At 45.3% G+C, this 19393-nt stretch overlaps 1 protein-coding gene across 2 annotated transcripts in view; it reads left to right on the plus strand.

Moving 5' to 3' along the window:
• Positions 1-19393, plus strand: part of KSR2 (kinase suppressor of ras 2) — a 403757-nt gene that overhangs the window by 68474 nt on the left and 315890 nt on the right. For both annotated transcript variants that reach the window (XM_088019751.1, XM_028116658.2), the window contains exons 2-3: positions 11993-12133; positions 15674-15824. In XM_088019751.1, the coding sequence (XP_087875877.1) occupies positions 11993-12133; positions 15674-15824 (292 nt within the window). The remainder of the gene's footprint in view (positions 1-11992; positions 12134-15673; positions 15825-19393) is intronic.

The following is a 19393-nucleotide window of genomic DNA, read 5'->3' on the forward strand; positions in this document are numbered from 1 at the left end:
AAACTGTATTTATAAATTTGATATACAGGAATTTCTTTAAAGTGCTCTAATTGTTGACAGACAAGCCTTCCCAACTATTTACATAGCACATAGAAATCTAAAAAAATCAAACTTACAAACAGGCTGGGCCTTAAGCCACTTCCTAATAGTGTACATAAATTGAATACAATTTCAATGTCAAATGCACATCTAAATCAGTTATTCAATTACACGTTTCAAACCAGACAGGTGAATTCTTACTTTAACTGGCTAAATTATTTAAAACCTTAAGAGAATAGAAAATAAATACTCCAAAGGCACAGACTCTTTATTTCAAATAGTAATACTATGGGTTTTAATTATCTTAAATATGTCTATTATTCGTCCTAGATTTTCCCAGAACTTAAAGGTGCTAACCCATTCAGGAAACTAGTTTGTCTCACACAATTCTAAGCTCAAATTCTAATGACATTTTTGGGGGGTTGAATTCTCTGATTGTCTGACATCACATAATGACTGCAAGGGATGCTTTCTGGATTTTTTTCCCCCCTTTTTCTGGATTTTTGGTCAGTGGTGCCCATAAGATGCCCTAGCCCTTTAGTTCACTTTAATTTCCCTGTACATAGCCACATGTGCTGAGTGGCTGGTCTATCGAGCAGTGTGGGTCTGGACAGAACAGGCTTCCGTGGTCAAAGTGAAGAAGTTGCCCCAAAGAGACTTACTTTTAGTGCATATGTGTTTTGTGTTTTTCCCCCCTGATGTGTCTGGTCTTTTATTTCTGGGGTCTTAGTTCTACTTTCCCTATAGTTCACCCTTTCTTCTTTTCTCTCCTTCCTTCTTTCTTTTCCGCCTATCTTTGTTACTTGCCAGCCTGTCTCATAGATCAAAATGTAGGTGCAAAGGGTGGGCCCCCACCCTATGAGCTTATATTTCTCTGCACAGCTTGGTCCCTGGTGAGTGATTAAAGAGGGGGCCGGGGAGATGGGTGGTGGGTTATGATTTAGAATGATTGGCTTTGCTCCCCTAAAGTCAGCCCTGGACAAAACACATGTTATTATTTATCACGCAGGCCTTCCTCGTTCCAAAAAGGTTGGGAGTGGTTACACCTTCGGCCAACCTAAGTTTGCCTTAGGGGACCCTGCATCTTATTTTTCTCCCTGCTTCTTCTCCTCCTTTTTAGGATTGTTGGTACTACATACATCACTTGAAACTGCCCTCTCTGGAATTTCAACCCCTCAAGACTCATTAATTTAATCAGATCACCTAATTGGCACTGCAGTGGTAATGAGTGATCAAAAAACCTGAAGCCAGTGGTTCTGGACTTTTTGCCTTTGTCAGAACTATCTGGGGACCTTGTTTAAAAGAAATGAGAAGCCCCCTTGTCCCCAAGAGTATTTGATTCCGCATGTGTGGGTTGGGGGAAGCAGGGGCTCAGCATGTGTATTTTTAACACCATCCCGAGGGGGTTCTGCTGCAAGCTGTGTTGGACCACTTTAACCTGTGGCATGGAAATAAGGAATGGGACAGGTTCGGGGGGGCAATTTTGGGCCCTGCTGGTTTTCCATGTGACTTTCAGGCAAGTTGCATTGTTACTCTGAGCCTCTTGTTTCTCATCTTCATAATGGGGGGTCATTGGGCTCTTCGCCTTTCGTGTGTGTATGTAATAAAATATTAATGAAGCACTTAGCACAATGCTTGGCACATAGTAAGTGCTCAGTAAAACTTAGCTATGATTCTGTTTATTACTATATTATTATGTAATAGCGTATTGATAACAGCATCATTAGTAACTTAATGAGGTAGTGAAACAGTAGGCATAGGCTAACATATAAGAAGGATCAGCAAATGTCAGTTTTATCATTAGAAATGTATACTATATAATATACATACTATTATATTTCTAATTGTATTATGTATGTCTATGAATTCCTATCTATGATTTGTGTCCAAATATATATTATACAGTATATAGATACACAACTGTATTCTAACATGTTTTGTTACAGCATAAATATTAAAATTATAGTGATGGACTATGTGAGAAAGTTACCAGGGGGCCTGGCATCTAGTAAGTGCTCATTAAATCAGTGAAACTCCCCTCACTGTTGTTTGTTATATTCGTTAGCAATAATAATGTAAAGAAAAGGAAAAGCCACCAGCAGCCCTGAGGGCTTTACCCCCAAGCCACGTGCAGTGGGCATTTTTCCGAAGGAGTGGGCTTGGTTCCGGCACCCCTGGGGGACAGCCCAGACTGGTGGGTCCTGTCTGCTTCAGCCTGAGGGAGGCCACCCTAACGGATCTGGGGTAGAGACAGGAGGAAGAGTGCCATCCCCCAGGCCTCCAGCCCTCAGCTGGGAATTTGCCTGCGGATGCAAATCGGCCTGTTACTTGAGACGTTAGCGAGTCAAATCATTCTCTCCACTGTCAGCTGGCCCCGCCGAGCACCAGGGATGTTATGACAATGGTCGCCCTGGCAACCGTGGGAAGGCGTTGGGGCGCCTGGCTGGGCCCCACTGCAGCCTGGGGGACGCAGAGCCTTGGCTGCAGAGCCAGGGGTGGGGGCCCCCGGTTTTGAACGAGCAGCGCCCACTGGAAAAGGGGTTGGGACGTCCTGGGAGAGGCCTGGCCCTCCCCCCAACCCCGATGAACCACCCAGAAAAACGTCCCGGGGGGCTGACTGTGTGCCAGGCACCGCTGTGCACGCTGGGGGCCAAGCCCGTGGTGTTCTCTGGAGCTGGCATTCTGATGGGGGTGTGTGTGATGGTGCTGATGGGGGGCGTAACCATGGAAACCAATCAACAGGATCATTTGTGGGCTAAGGATAAGTGGTACTGAGGAAAAAAGCAGGGTGGTGTGAGGGTGACACGGCGGGGCGGTTGGGAAGGGGTGGCGCCCGAAGGGTAGGAGAGTGCCATTTGTGCCTGCAGCCGGAGGAGAGAGCTCTGGGCGCGGGCGGAAGCGCAGAGGCGGGGGCGCTGTGGGTTCGCGACTTCAGCTCTCTGCTGCTAGCTGGGGCCTGCCTGCCAGAAGGTAGTGATAGTGGGGTGTCTGCTGACAGGCAGCCCTGAGGGGGGCACAGGGCGCTGTGGAGTCTGCCTCACCATCCGTGGGATTGTAAGGCCAGTTATGCCACATTTCTGAGCCTCAGTTTCCTCATGTGTAAAATGCGTGGGAGAGGAGACCCGCCCCTTGACATTGCCATGGGGTTTACAAGAGAGATGGTTTGTGAAAGATCACTTAGAATATCCTCAATCTGCCCTGTCCTCCCTTCCAGCTTTCGTACACTCTGCTTTAGCTTTTTTTTTTTTTTTTTTTAAATAGCACCTAGGGGGCACCTGGCTGGCTCAGTGAGAAGAGCATGTGACTCTTGATCCTGGGGTCATGAGTTTGAGCCCCATGTTGGATGTAGAGATTACTTTAAAAAATTAAACAAAACAAAGTAGCACCTAAGCAATGATGGTTTGGGGCTCAGCAAACCGAACCCCAGGAGCTTGCCCATGGGCCCCAGGGTTTATCTTGGTTTAGATTCTAAGTGAAAAGTTCCCCATTTCACATTAGAGATTTCAGACATGATTATTTATAGCTCTGTCACATGTCTTGACTTTAAACATTTTTTTTTTTTTTGTTTATGCTGCTAAATTTACCATCATGCTAATACGGAGTACAGTAATAAGGCACTGAGGATGCTCAGATCCAGGAGGGTCTGAAAAATTTTTCCATCTGCAGTGGAAGGTGCCAGGCTGTCCCCTGGTGTGGAGTTGGAGAACTACATCTCTCGGTCTCTCTCAAGACTCCTGGGATCCCTCAGACCCCAGGCCCCGAGACCTTATTTTGCACCGGGGCAGGGCAAGGCAAGGGTGGGTGGTGGGCTCAGCATGGATGTGCTATTTCCAGGAGCCCTGTGTTTCTTCACTTGAAGGTGGAACCTTTGGACCTTTTGCAGTTCAGCTCTGTATGGACTTGAATTGAGGGTGACCTAAAAATAAATTAGGACACCTGGCAGGGTGAGGACATACAAAGACTCATTTCCAATTGTGCTTTCAACCTTGACCTCTAGGCCGTTTGGACCCTCTGCTTCTGTAGAGAGCTATCGCGAAGGGGGCATATGACTGGTAATCAGACGTGAGTTTAAATCCTGACCTGGTGCTGCTTTAGTCGTGTGAGCTGGGGCAGGATTCCAGTGGCCCTGAACCTCAGTTTCTCATCTGTAGCATGCCAATGACAATCTAACACCCACTTCAGCATTGCTGTGGTGCTCTTATAAGGCAGTATCCTTGAAACCATTGTGGAAAGTAATTTATCTAGTGACGTAGGGGGATTCAGCTTCATTGCTGAAATTCCCTGAGTGTGGAGGTCAGTGCCTCTCACACCCTCTGGGTTGAAGAATCAGCTTTTTTGTTTTCCTGGCACTTTGTAGCCAGTGCTTTTGTAAAATATGATAAAAACGAGTTAGTGGAAAAATGAAGGGGACCGAAATATCCAAACAGAATACAAGCCTCACTTTGACGATATTAGATTCAATGGACAAGAAAGCACTCTGTCCAATAGCTATCAAAGTAACTAAATGCTCTTGATTTCTGTACAAATCTGAAGGAGCCTGGCCTTCATAGCCTTCAGAGCATCTGTGTTCAGGCCACACCAGAATAGCTGAATAGCCCTGCCCTAGGATGTGTAATTGATTTTGTATCCCTCCTACTTGGTATTTAGAAAGCACCTTAAACACACACACACACACACACACACACACAGTAAATGAATGAATGGTAGGCCTTGCTTCTCCTAGAATAAACATAGAACTCCCATCATTATCATCCTGTGATCATGGCAAATTGCTGTCTATGAGACTGTTCTCTTAATTTTGCATCCTTGGTGCCTGTGCCAAAGCCTGGCTGCTCTTCGTTCTGGCTCCTCTCATCTGGCCTCATGATTCGTGTTTGCACGTCTGTCTTGTCTGCCCCACTGAGAGCCCCTGCAGGCCTGGATGGGTGTAGACTGCTCTTTGAATTCCCAGGGCCCTGGACAGGGTCTTGCCCCTCGGAGTCGCGCAGTGAACGCCTGCTGCCCGTGGGAGCCCACCGCCCTGGAAGGGAGCTGTTCGCCCAGATTTAGAAACTCACTTCTCCCACAATACCTGGAAGCCTTACCAAGATGAGTGAGGGGTCCACCTGACTTTGGATTTCCAATTCAGTGGGAAGGACCCGTGAGCAACTCAGTGCAGCACCCTGGTAAAGGGAGGGAGATCTGGGCTCCTGCCCTGGCTCCCCAGCTTCAATAGTTTTGTGGATCTGGGTATGTGATTTAACCTCTCGACACCTCAGGGTTCTTGTTCACAGAATAGGCTCAGAATACCAGCCTCACAGCTAGCATGGTCGCATGGATTAAAAACCAACAGGCACATTCAAAGTAATTGTCCCACTGCCCCAGGCTCATTGCAAGTATTTAGTAAATGGTGGCTGCTCTCAGGGCTGTTATTCCTGAAAATGCTCTATCATAGCCGACAAAGATGCCCCCAGCAGACATCACAGAACCGCTCACATCATGGGCTTTTGACCCCAGTATCAAAGGAATCCCTGCAGAAGATTAAAAGGAATGAGTTAGATCTGTAGGAACTATCAGGGAAAGATGCTCGAGGCTTGCTACTGGGTGAAAAAAGTAAGGTACAATTTATGTGGAAAAAAACCCAACCCTACACATCCACCTATGCTGCAGTTTACACACACACACACACACACACACACGTATAGAAATGCACAGAAGCATAGAAGAAGGTCTGGAAATGTGGACACCAAACTAGTTTCAGTGGTTACCTCCATTATGTCCAGGGAGAAGAGGACCAGCATTAGTCTGAGTGGACAAAGGGAGCTTTGGCCTTATCCGAAATGGTCTAGCTTTTTCCACAGTCGTGAACAAATCGCTTAACTTCTCTGTGCCGAATTTCTCCATCTGTAAAATGTAGATCTCAACAGCATCTAGCCCCTGGGAATGTGTGGATATATTGACCTGATGCGTGGTAGCCCTTCAGCCTGGGCTTGGCACATGGAAGTGCTCAATAATGGTACTTTTATTTCTACTATTGTTCTTGTTTCATTGATGCTTCCAAATCTAGAAAGGGCTCCTCAGCCCTTTAAGATATCCAGTGTCTTTGTTACTAGCCGATTATAATGCAAGAAAAAACTGTTAAATGTTATAATGGAGTAGGTAAAAATAAAACGTGAGGGAAGATTTGATAAGGACTTGCTGGAGAAGGTGACATTTGAGATGAACTTTGGAGAAAAAATCAGATTTCTAGGAGTTGATGGGGTGGTGTATCAGTTAGCTGTGCGTCCCAATACTGCTCCGTAACAAACGACCACAAAACCTTAGTTGCAGACAACATAAACATTTGTTGACCATGCATCTGGGGATCAGTTGCAGATTCCTGGCTCTTCTGATCTTGGCTGGGCTTGCTCACAGCCAACAGCCTGGCAACACTTGGCTATTGCCTGAGCTGAGATGGCTGGCTTTGTGTGGGATGTCCGGGAAGACTTGGCTTTGCTCTCCATGGTCCCTCCTCCCTCAGTGGATTAACTGACCAGCCTGGACACATTCTCATGGACATGGCAGATCCAAGGCAGCAAGTAGAACCATGAAAAGCCTTTTTCTATTGGCTGAGGCAAGATACTTTCACAACCGATTGGAGGGTTATGGGCACAGACTCTGCCTCGTTTGTGAGTTAATTGTAAGGGCACATTGCAAAGGGTATGGAGGCAGGAGGCATAAAGGAATTGGGGTATCTTTACAATCTACCACAGGTGGGTATAGAAATGACTTCTAGATGGGGGGACCTGAACAAAATCATAGAGGGGGAACATTTGAGGTGATGTGTTTAGGGAATTGCATGGAAATGAAAGAGGTAAGGAAGGAGAAATGGACTACAGCTGAGCCCCGAATAATGTCTGCATTTGAATGTTGTTCTATAGAACAGTGTTTCCCCAACTCATTAGTTTGACACCACCATTGTGCTTTTTGCTGTATCTGTGTATGTTCTTTTTAAAAAATATTTTATTTATTCATTTGAGAGAGAGAGAGACAGAACACACGCAGGGGAGAGGCAGAGGGAGAGGGAGAAGCAGACTCCCCACTGAACTGGGAGCCCAACAATGTGGGGCTCGATTCCAGGACATGGAGATCACTACCTGAGCCCAAGGCAGATGCTTAACCATCTGAGCCACCCAGGTGCCCCATGTGTATGTTCTTTAAACCCACTCAATTTTTAAAAACATACATGCATTTAAAAATAAACATTATACAACTATTGTAATGGAAAACTAGTATCACTTTGCCATGAATGGAAGGCAATCAAGAAAATTAACACAACAGGGGCACCCGGGTGGCTCAGATGGTTAAGCCTCTGCCTTTGGCTCAGGTCAGGATCTCCAGGTTCTGGGATCCAGCCCTGCATCAGGTTCCCAGCTCAGCAGGGAGTCTGCTTCTCTCTCTCCCTCTGCTTGTGCTCTCTCTCTCTCTCAAATGAGTAAATAAAATCCTAAAAAAAAAAGAAAGAAAGTTAACACAACAAAAATAGTAGTATCATGGGATGCCTTCAGCTCAGGTCATGATCTCAGGGTCCTGGGGTCAAGTCCCGACCGTCTCCTTGCTCAGCAGGGAACCTGCTTCTCCCTCTCCCTCTGCCACTCCCCCTGCTTGTGTCTTCTCTCTCTCTCTGACAAATAAATAAAATCTTTAAAAAAAAAACAACAAAAAACAGTGGTGTCGTTATTACGTTGTGCTCACTATTGTTACCTGCCCAAGGCTATGAGTCTATGTCCTGCTCTCTGTTACAGAGATCAGAACACGTGAGGTGTTAAAGACATAGCATCACTGGACAGAGACTGTCTCCTTGATATATGGTCAGATAGCTGAAGAGAGGTTTGGACAGAGAACAGGCTTACTATGCGACCCATTGTCACTCAATGCCATGCCTCAAGTTATCAGTGTGACCCACACTTGGGAGATCTGCTATTCAAGAATGGGTGTTTGAGCGGGGTTGTGACATGGCTCCCTGGCTCCTGCCATTCAGCATCAGGGCTCAGTCTGGTTTTTCAGTCTTCTGTTGACAATGAATGCTTACTCAAAAATATGAGAGACTGGGGCACATAGCTGGCTCAGTCGGTGGAGCGTGTGACTCTTGATCTCGGGGTTGTGAGTTCAACTCCCACGCTGGGTGTAGAGATTACTTAAATAAAAACTTAAAAAAAAATAAAGTTATGGGAGACATGATGTCGCTGGCTTTCTTTGACACTGCTTTCTTTGTTTCTTTAAGTCAAGAAACCACATTGTTTTTATTTATGTCAAGAAACCACATTCTTACTTCTTTCACCATATTTGAAATCCAACACGGGCACATGTAGGCATAAAATAATAAAGAGTAAAACTGTATTTATTTAGGTGAAAATCTTGAGGAAGCCCAGTTAGGAAAAATCCCAAATTTATAGATATAGTTAATAAAGTAAGCATTTATTCCTTTTAAGCGATTTCTGTAAGTTGCTTAGATTTAAATCCTATGAATTTCAGAATCAGGATTTAAATATGAGTTAGGAAGACAGTTTTTAGTTTAACCCAACTAAAAGTACCTTTCTGTGCAGTATAACTTTATCCTGTATATTTTAAACATTGGAGAAAGGATACATTTGATTTTTAAAGAATATGCATGTTGAAACAGATTAATTTTAATTTATCAGAAAGACTTTTTCTGGTACTGAGAGTTAGTAAATTTGGGCATAACCCCTCCAAGGAAACTGTGGCAGATGCTTGTGAGTTTATGGGGTGCAAAATCAGCACCGTTGCTATGCATTCAGCACCGCTTTGCATGAATAATCCCTTTTAACTCTCTCCACAGTCCTGTGAAGTAGGTACACTTGAACCTTCAGTTTCCAGGTGAGGAAACCGAGGTTTAGAGCAGTTTTGAAACTTGCTGAGGTCCTTTGGCAGTGGGGACTGGAGCCCAGGTTAGCCTGATTCTGGTGCCCAAGGTTCTAGCCCCTCCCTGACGCCGCCTCTTACTCCAACACGCGGGCATGGAAAAAAACAATTAAAGACTTGACAGTAGAGTCCTCTTTCTCTGGTTCTATATTGTGCTCTTCTATTTTTGCAATTACTAATAAGCCCTCAACTTAAATCAGTGCAAAGGAGCAAGCCTGCTAGGCATGCCTACTGCCAGTAATAGGTGACACGATCTCAGGGTCTGAGCGATCCATTTTGCTGTTAATTGCAGGGGTTTCGTTTCTGTGCGGCAAAGAAAGTTATAATTCTGAGATCTCTTTTGTCCTGAAACTTACTAGAATAGAGAGAGAGAGCGTGTTGGAGACAGTTTTCATATCTAAATCTACCTTGTTTTTGAAAGTTTACACAGTATTCCATCCTATGGATATGCTGTGATTCATTCATACTTAATTTTTCTTTTTTTCTTTTTTTATATTTTTATTTTTTTTAAGATTTTTTTATTTGAGAGAGAGTGAGAGAGAGAGCACATGAGAGGGGGGAGGGTCAGAGGGAGAAGCAGACTCCCCGTTGAGCAGGGAGCCCGATGTGGGACTCGATCCCGGGACTCCAGGATCATGACCTGAGCCGAAGGCAGTCGCTTAACCAACTGAGCCACCCAGGCGCCCCATACTTAATTTTTCGGTTAATGTACCTTTTTATTTTTAAAAAGATTTTATTTATTGAGAGAGAGCAGGGGGTGGGGAGGGGCAAAAGGAGAGGGAGAGAGAGTCTTAAGCAGACTCTGTGCTGAGCACAGGGCCCCACATGGGGCTCAGTCTCACCACCCAGAGATCACGACCTGAGCTGAAGCCAAGAGTCAGACACCTAGCCAACTGCACCCCCTAGGCACCCCTCGGTTAATGTACCTTTTTAAACATGGTTTTCCAGATTTTATTTTATTTTTTAATTTTTTTATTGTTATGTTAATCACCATACATCATTAGTTCTTGACATAGTGTTCCATGATTCATTGTTTGTGCATAACACCCAGTGCTCCACGCAGAACGTGCCCTCCTTAATACCCATCACCAGGCTATCCAGATTTTATTTTTAAGTCATCTCTACACCCAGCGTGGGGCTCAAACCCACAACCCTGAGATCAAGAGCCATGTGCTCATCGGACTGAGCCAGCCAGGCGCCCCAACACACATAGAGTTTTAAAAATATAAATGTAATCATAGTATACGCTGCCTTTGCAGATTGCTTTTTCACTGAAAATGGAAATCTTGGAGATTTTCCCAAGTCAATATGTATCAGTCTACCTTTTCAAGTCTTTAAAATTATTGTGCTGCAGTAACGAGCCAGCCTTTATCCCCATGTACACACGTATATAAGTATTTCTGTAGGGTAGATTCCTAGAAGTGAGACTATTAAAACTTTGAGACAAAAATCAAATTGCCTTCCAGTGGCATTCTCAATGGTTTCTGTCATTCTTGGTGACACTGGATAGTATCGGTGTTAAAGAAATTTTGCCAAGCCCATCTAAACATTTTTTCCATTAATAAGCAGGTAATACATATACCTCATATTTTCTAGTTTTGCTGTAGAGAAGCAAATAGAAAAAATCTCCATCAATAATCTTAGTATTTATTAAGTATTAATAACCTTAATTATAATTGTTAATCTGAGTAATCTTACCTACCTATAATCTTACTATCAGAGATAACTACTGCTCATATTTTGTTATATACCCTCCCAAGGCTTTTCGCTGTGCATCTCTACACATATAGTTTTATAAGTTTTTAATGCATGATTTGTACATTATAAATATTATACATATTTTATACATTATTTTTAATAATATGCTATCATAGAGCTATGTTGTACTCATATCATCCCCTATTGTTGAAGAGTTGGATTATTTCCAATTTTTCGTGGCTCTTTTCAATTTAGAGCAGAGCTTTGTGAATATTCTTAATTATTTCTTTAGGATAAAACCCTCCAGGAGCACTGTCCTTAGAAATACATTGTAAGTGACAGATGTGTGTCAAATGTTAGTTTTTACATTAACTAGTTTTCCTTTCTTGTGTCGTGGCATCTCTCCATAGCATGAGTTCATGTCCATCTCATTCTACAAGTATTCGTGAATTTGTGAATGTTTGCATGTGAACTAAGATTCTTGTAGTACAAAAGGATTTCAATGAAATGTTTCTCTGCTGTACTTTTCATCTCTGTGACTTATTTATTCTATAACTGGAAGTTTGCACCTCTTCCTCCCCTGAAAAGTACAGCATTGGGAATATAGTCAATACCGTTGTAATAACTTTGTACGGTGACAAATGTCACTGTGCTTATCTGCTTCTGGTAGTGAGCACGGCATAATGTATATAATTGTTGAATCACTAGGTTGTGCACTTGACACTAATATAATATTGTATGTTGACTCTGCCTTAATTAAACATCAAAACAAAACCAAACAAAAAATGTTTCTTCTACCCCTCTTCCTCCCCCACCTTCCCTTCCCTAGGTTCTTAGAAATCTTCCCAGAGTGTCTGCATTTACAAAGATACATAAATGTAGACATTGCCCACATGCATGGGAGAGTATTTTTATGTAACAATGTATCTTGGAGATTGTTCTGTATGAGTACCTAGCGCGCTTCCTCATTTTATAGCTGCATAGAGTTCCCTTGTGTACCTGCATTTATGAGTCTCCTGCTGATGGACCCTCAGGGTGTTTTCAATCTTTTGCCAATCTGTAAGAAATATTCTTTTATAGTCCTCTTGCCCAGGACGGCGTCTCTAGGTGAGTTCCTAGAAGTGGAGTCTTTGGGTCCAAGGATCTATGCAGTGGAAATGTACATGATTGCAGCCCAAAGGCCCCCCAATGAAGTGACACTCCTGCGTGCCTCTCCTCCCTGCAGTTAAACCAGCCTTTAACATAGGCATTGGATGGGTTTTGGGCGGGGAGGGGGCCGTGGGGAGATTCTTGCTTATCCTCCCTTGGCCGTGCCTCTGAGACCCGCCCTCTGTCCTCATCTGTGTCTCCGCAGAGCAAGCTGGTGAAATACTTCAGCCGTCAGCTGTCCTGCAAAAAGAAGGTGGCCCTTCAGGAGCGCAACGCTGAGCTGGACGGCTTCCCCCAGCTCCGGCACTGGTTCCGGATCGTCGATGTGCGCAAGGAAGTCTTGGAGGTGACCGGAGATGGCCCCTGGCCCCTGCCCCTGCCCCTTACTGGCCAGAAGCCAGCCCCCTGCACAGTGGGTTTTTGCCTGTGCCCGGCACATAGTAGGCCCCCAATAAATATGTGTTGGGGGAAGGCGCAGAGGATCTCTGATGCTGTCCAAGTGGGTTGTTAAGAATATGGTTCTATGCTCAGTTGGATCCTCTTTCAGCTCTGCCACTCATTAGCTCAGTCACCTTGGCCAAGTCACGTTACCTTTTATCCGGGGCTGTCCAGCAGAACTTTCTGCAATGATGGAAATATTTTATATCTGTGCTGTCTGATGCAGTGGCCGCCAGCCCCAGGGAGCTCTTGGGCGCTTGAATTGTGATTAGTGCATGTGACTGATGAACTGAATTTTTAATTGTCTTTAATGTTAATTAATGTGGCCAGTGGCCACCACATTGGACACCACCGACTGAGGGCATTAGTTTTCTCATCTGTTAAATGGGGGTAATGATTGTCTCCTCTTCTGAAGTAGCTAGAATGATATAATGAGATGTTCCACCTAAAATGTTCCGCTCATATTTGGGCACCTAATAGCATTCAGCAGATGTCACCTTGTTATTATCGTTGAAAGCTTTGGAAGTAACAGGTATGGACCACATCCTTAAAATCTCAAGGATAGTGAGATTTTCCTACCCTCTTGGATCCCAGGTCCCCACTCTTTCCAGTGTCCAGTCCTTCCTAATAAAACCGGTCACTGAATATTTGCGGCCAGGAGTTGTCCTAAGGGCTTTGCACCCAGGATCTCAACTGTTGAGGCTGTTCAGACCCTCACAATGGTCTTTTGAGGTGGGGACAATTATCCCCATTGTGCAGAGCAAGAATCTGAGGCTCAGAGATGAAGCGCCTTCCCCTGCTAGTGAGTGGATGGGGCTGGCAGGAGAATGCAGCTCAGAAGGACTCTGGAGCAGTCCTGTGACTCTGGGAAGCACTGTGATTTCTCCTCCTTTGTCTGTTGCTGGGGACTCGCTGAGCTAGGTAGACAAGGGGGTGTCCCCCTTGCCTGCAGGACCAAGTGCCATTTCTCATGGTGCACCCTTCTTCTTGCTTGAAGAGGCCCGGAAGATTGTCTTCCACCTTTTGTCTTTTTCAGACCTTGGCCTCTATGTGAGCTCGCCTGAAGCCACCAGATGCTGAGCTAGATGAAGGACCCACACATTCCTCCATCCCTGCCCCTGGCCCCACCTCACGCATGCTCATTTGATGGTGTATGATTCTATGTTCCTTTATTTCCTTCCCAGGATGGAATTTTCACGTGAATATCCTTAAAATGAAAGGTCACGTATGACTACAGACATTTTATTTGCAAGGGCCAATCCACTTTTTAGAGGCTTTTGGGGCCATTGATTTATCAAGCGGGGTGAATACAGAGACAAAATCTTAGCCAGGGGCTGAAATCTGGTGGCCTCCAAGCTGTTCCTTTTATCTGATGCACAGACAACTTTTGTTTGTGTGATACGGTATTCGCAAAAAAAATTTTTTTGAGCCAATATTTAAATGCATAAAGAGTTTGCATACCTCCCCCGCCCCCCGATCTCTGGCTTCTCTTGAAAAAGCCGAATGGCTGAACACAAGGCACTGAATCTCCATCTGGTGGCAATGACCTGATTTCTGCTGCCCCTTTGGATCATGCAGGCTCCTGCTAGTTGGCAGTTTTGTTCATTTACCTGGCCTGCAGGTGCCCCAGCTCTGGCTTTTACCTTAGGCTGTTAGAATCCTGGGTCCACCAACCAGGGGATGGGGAGAAGCTGGGGTTCCAGCTCTCTGCCTGCAGCTCCCGCATGCGTCCACCAGAGGTCCCCTTTCTGAGGGGGAACCAGCAGTATGGCGAAGGCTCCGAAGTGACAGCCTGGGTTCAAACTTACTTGCTGTGCATCCCTGTGCAGGTGGTCTAACCTCTCTGAATTTTAGCGTCCTAATTACAGACCAATGATGACGACGATGAAAGTACTACTATATGTGGTCTTTGTGACATTTAAAGAAAACCCAAGAAAAGCCCTTAAAACAGAGCGCCATCCGTTTCATTTTCGCTTATTATCACTTTATTGAACGGAAGTGCATCTGCTCTGTTAGTCTGGGTTTCTTTAGGCTTTGTCCATTTTTTATGTCTTTATTACTTTTGTGATTTTTTTTTTGTGACCCCAAATTTCAGTGGAGATTTAGTATTTGGGGAGTAAATGGTAGGATTAAAATGCACAAGTGAATCCTGCAGCAAAGAGGAGAATTCTTTTGGGTTGTGAATGAGTCCCTCTAAATGTGATTTTTTTTGTACCTTCAGATCCTGGACCAGCACTTTTCTTAAAGTGGGCTTTACGAGCCATGTGTCCCTATTTGAGAAAAGCCCTAAATGACTCAAGTATTGTTTTCTCCCGCACCCTGCCCTAGTGAGTTGGAAAGGCACTGGTTTGGCTTCATGGCTTTTGCTCTGCATCTGTTTTGAGACGGGGAAAGAAGTTTTCCTCCTTCTGGCTGCCAGTTACGTGTCTATATTGGGGAGTGGTGGGGGGGAGCAGGGGAAGGTGTCTGATTTTGTTGTAATACGCAGATATGGCCACAAGAGGGCAGAAGTATCCTACAATATTGTCCTAGAATCTCCATTTTTAGTTATTTAAATAATATATGTAAAAACATTGGATACCATTAGCTGCTATAAATGAAGGCTCTCCATTTTATATACACATATGGATATGCATAAATATGCATAAATGCATAAAGATGCATAAATATCAAAGTTTGACAAATTTCAAGGTGTATCTCTATTATGGTGTCCGGGGACATATCATTTTGGGGAAGGGGGGGTGGTTACTGGTAGTGGTGAAGGGACAGTTATAGCTGGCAATCCTACCTTTTCTGTTCTCAGCCCATCTTTCCAGAAATGTTCTGTCCCCACCCCATGCTATACTCCAGCCTTACTACTTTGTCTTAGAATGCAAAGCCGTGCCCTATGGGGCTCAGACACAAATCCAGTTTCATTTCCAGCGCTGAGCTACCCACAGGATTCCAGCTTACCACCACTTTGGGTCCTAACCCCCCAATCTAGACCCTAGAAGGTGTGGCCAGGGAGGACAGCCATCAGGAGACTTGGGCTATCCAGTTTGCTCTGCTCTTAGTTCACCCTGTACTGGGGACAAGCCAAGCCGAGCAGGAGGCACAGAGGGCCATCCAAAGACGAGGAAAGTGGAGCCCGCCCATAAGGAGTTCAGAAGGTACGGCGGGGGTGGGGGGACAGATAATTAACTACCACCATCTACAGACCACTGTCTGTGTGCTAACGATAGGGGCTACCTTACAAAGTATGCGCACTTAAGACCTCCATTGTACAGGTGCATAAAGTGAGGCTCAGAGAGGGTAAGTGACTTGCCTGAGGTAATGAGTGGCAAAGCTGAGATTCAAACCCAGGCCTGTTTCCCCTAGGTACCGCTAGATGGCAGTGTGGAGGCTCAGCCCGCTCACCTTCCCTCCGGGCACCTGAGGTGTGTTTACCATCCTTTCTTCCCTCCTCTAGGAAATCACCCCCGGCCAGCTGAGTCTGGAGGACCTCTTGGAGATGACAGATGAGCAGGTGTGTGAGACCGTGGAGAAATACGGAGCCAACCGGGAGGAGTGCGCCCGTCTCAATGCCTCCCTGTCCTGCCTCCGGAATGTCCACATGTCAGGTGAGCAGGCCCCGGGGGATGGAGACTCGTCCCCAACACATCGGCTTCGGTTCCCCCCGATTTCCGTGCCTGTGCTGCAGGCCAGGATGAGACAGTCAGCTTTGGATGGTAAATATCACCCACGAGCAGAGAAAAGAGGGGATTCGGAAGCCAGAAGGGGTGAGGGCAGTTCTTGCAAGCTCATACTCAAGGGAGTGCTGAGGTTGTAGTGTATTTGGTTCTGGATAATAAGGGCCAGATATGGAAATCCAAGGTGTGCATAGGTGATCAGGGTCTTTGTACCTTAGACATTCTTAACTGCCTTTGCATTTTGGGTCCACATCCATCTAACTTCTTTTTTTTTTTTTTTACATAAACAATAGATATTCAGTGTAAAATAAAACAAAAAATAGATAAAAAGAAAACTATCCCAAGCTCTGCCCTCTAGGGAACCTACCATTGTCATTTTGGTAAAAAGTTTTGGTGTAATCCTTCCAGACAAATGGGTATGTGCATCCTCTTTTTAAACAACAGAATTAGGATTATCCATGCACATTTTGAACCCCCCCCCCCCCCACCTAATTAAATAACCTCTGTGACTTGTTTTATCAGCTTGGGGTCCAAATTGTTAAAAAAACAAAATTCAACCAGATGAATTGGAGATCAGTTATGAATCGGGCAGAATCCCTTCTAGCAAGTAGAGAAGTTGCACAAGAGAAGGTTTTTATAGGCAGGAGGGTAGGGCAAGATTTATTAGCAAAACAAAAGAGAGGGTTTCCTGAGAGGTTAAAACTAATTAAGTCTGGGTTTGCTACCTTGTGGGGGTGAATGACTCCATTTTGGGAATTTTTTTTTTTTTTGGAGGCCTTAATGTGGGGCTTGAACTCACCACCCTGAGATCAAGACCTGAGCTGAAATCAAGAGTCAGACGCTTCTTAACGGACTGAGCAACCCAGGCACCCCGGGCTTGTTTTTTTCTTTTTTCACATCATCTTTCTTTGATCTTTCCCATTAATTGCTCAAACCCTTGTTTGCCTTTATTAGCAGGACATCACATATCGTCCTCTTGAGGCTGCCTGCTTCTCACTAGCCTCATGATTTCCCCGCAAATTCTGGGGCCTTTGTAGTCGGAAGGGATCAGCTCTGCAAACACCCGCTAAATCTGGTCTCTCTGCGTGGTTGTTTCAGTTTCCGCCACTAGGTGTCACTGTAGGACCTCAGTCTGGAACCGTCAGGCAGTTGCTTAGCCACAGAAGCCTTTGCTGGATTCAACATGGAACATTCAACAAGTTATTTCCTGACTACTATGTGCCAACAGGGCTGGGATACAGCAGGGAATGAAAGAGAACATATTTGAAACAGGTCATTGGCCCGGATTCCCCCCCTCCTGCCCCCCGGTGCATGCCCTTTTGCATTCTTTCTTGCTAGCACATCCTTATCAAAGCTACGGTCATCATCAAAATGAACCCCGAGTCAGAGGCTGTCCTCTTGTTGAAGGCTATTTGGCAGCATCCCTGGCCTCAGTTATGAGACTGATACCAGTATCATTCTCTTTCCTCCCAATTCCGGTCATGACAAACAAAAATGCCTCCAGATAGTCTGGTGAACGTTACCAGCTAGCTTTCCAGAAAGTTTGTATCCATTTATTCCTCTCCCTGCTCCTCCACCCCTGCCCCCCATGATACATGAGAGTGAACGTGGAAGTTTGGGTGCTTAATTGCGTTTCCGAGTTCACACCTTCCCGTCAGAGTTTGGTGAAGTTCTTATAAGTAGAGCTGGTCTCCTGCTCTGCCGGAGACAGGTGTTTCTGTCAGCCCTCCGCAGGCTGAGCACTCATCCTTGGTGACATCCTGGGCTAGGCGAGACCTTGAGAGGGCCTCTAATCTGGTGGTTTTCACTTTTGATCAAGATGCACAGAACTGAGTTGGATTTACATTGCAGCTCTGTACACGCGCACACACACACCTGAAATGATTCTTGTGAAATAGAGAAGTACCATCAAACTCATTCTTACTATACATGGTATTTTGCATTGTTTTCTGTTTCATTCTGTATCACTTACCCAATGCTGGTAATGACCCATCACTTTCATGTCACACCTCACTTACAGGGTGTGTGAGCCATGGTTTGAAAGACAGTGATCTCTTTTATCCTGGTGGGGGAAAATTTTTTTCTCTCTATCCTTCTGGATCTTTGGCTGAGTTGGCCCCTGTAATAAAAGATGAATAGGAGAAAACAGAGGTTTACTAACATGGATACCTTCTGTGTATGTGGAAAAGCCTTGGGGAAACTGAGTAACTCCTCAGAGTGGCCCAAGGCATCACCTTAAATCACTTCTCTAGCTAAAGACAAAAGAGAGGGTTAGGCGGGGCCGGGTGGGGGGAGGAGAGGCAGTTACGGGAGGTGACCAGGAAAAGCAGGATTAACAAGGGGAAGGTGGTTGTACAGAAGTCTCTGCCTTCTCCACTGATAGAAGTTTCTAGAGATTTAGAGTCACCCTTCTGATAGGAGTTGGAGACACCCTTATACATGGAGGTTTCCCTTATCAATGTCAATGTCTTTTACAAAAGTGCAACTTCTACTTGGGTTTCAGAGCTTCCCCTCTGTCTGCTGTTTCTTCAAAATAATCAGCCTAAAATAACCCTTATGCCAAAGGGACATATTTTGGGGTAGCAAATTCCTCTCCCCTTCATCCTCCTGCCTCTACCAACCCTTCCCAGGCAGCTCAGATCCCGTCTACAGTGTCCTGCCTCCGATACCAGTCTTATGGCCACTGGGACCTTGGCAACGGTGGCCAAGTGCTGCACATTTGTCCAAATCCTACGGCTCTTGGTGCTGAAGTCAGCATGGGGAGCAGCTCAACTCAGCGCCATGTGGGGTGCATTACATTGCACAACCCAAGGAGGTGTTGGAAGCGACAAACTTTGTATTACTGGTTACAAGGAAAGAGGCAGGGAGATAGTTTTGCAAGCAGAGCCTCTCCCAACAACAAAATTGGGGGAGTTTTAAGCTGCAGGTGTGTGCGTGTTCACGCAGGACTTTGGCAAAGGATGGTTCAGTCTAGAATTGGGACCAAAGTCATCCTAAGGTGACAGGAGTCCAGGTCCTAGTTGGTTGAAATCACAGGCCAGCCTGGGTTGCATCGTCAGCACTCTGACTCCAGTTAGCCCTGTGTTTGTGCACTCAGAGGGGTTTAAATACTGCAAAAATGACACAAGAGTGGGCATTAGGTCAATCTTGACTTCTGAAAAAGCACTGGGAGTTTTACCACCGATTTATTGTCTCTGCTGTGGTCAGACTATGTCCCGGCTTGGTAGTGGCTGTTTGTGTTTTACACTTTCTTGTTCCCTGAAAATCACTGAATGCCGAGGTCTATTTTTTTCTGCAATTTTAATGCATCCCGGGAAGTTCTTCGAGAAACATGCTTGTGCAAATAACGCCGGCCAGGCATCGATCATAAAACAGCCGGGGTCCTCACATGACTTTGCTGATGTTAAGGAAGCTGTATCTCATCTTTGTTTTTCTGGAGACCCCTAACTCCGTCTTGTCTACACACCCAGCTCTGAACTTCCTTGGTGTCATACTTTACT

The sequence above is a fragment of the Eumetopias jubatus genome, unplaced genomic scaffold (genome assembly GCF_037043125.1).
Source record: "Eumetopias jubatus isolate StellerSeaLion01/CBP00866 unplaced genomic scaffold, mEumJub1_p1.0 scaffold_16, whole genome shotgun sequence".
Taxonomy (NCBI): domain Eukaryota; kingdom Metazoa; phylum Chordata; class Mammalia; order Carnivora; family Otariidae; genus Eumetopias; species Eumetopias jubatus.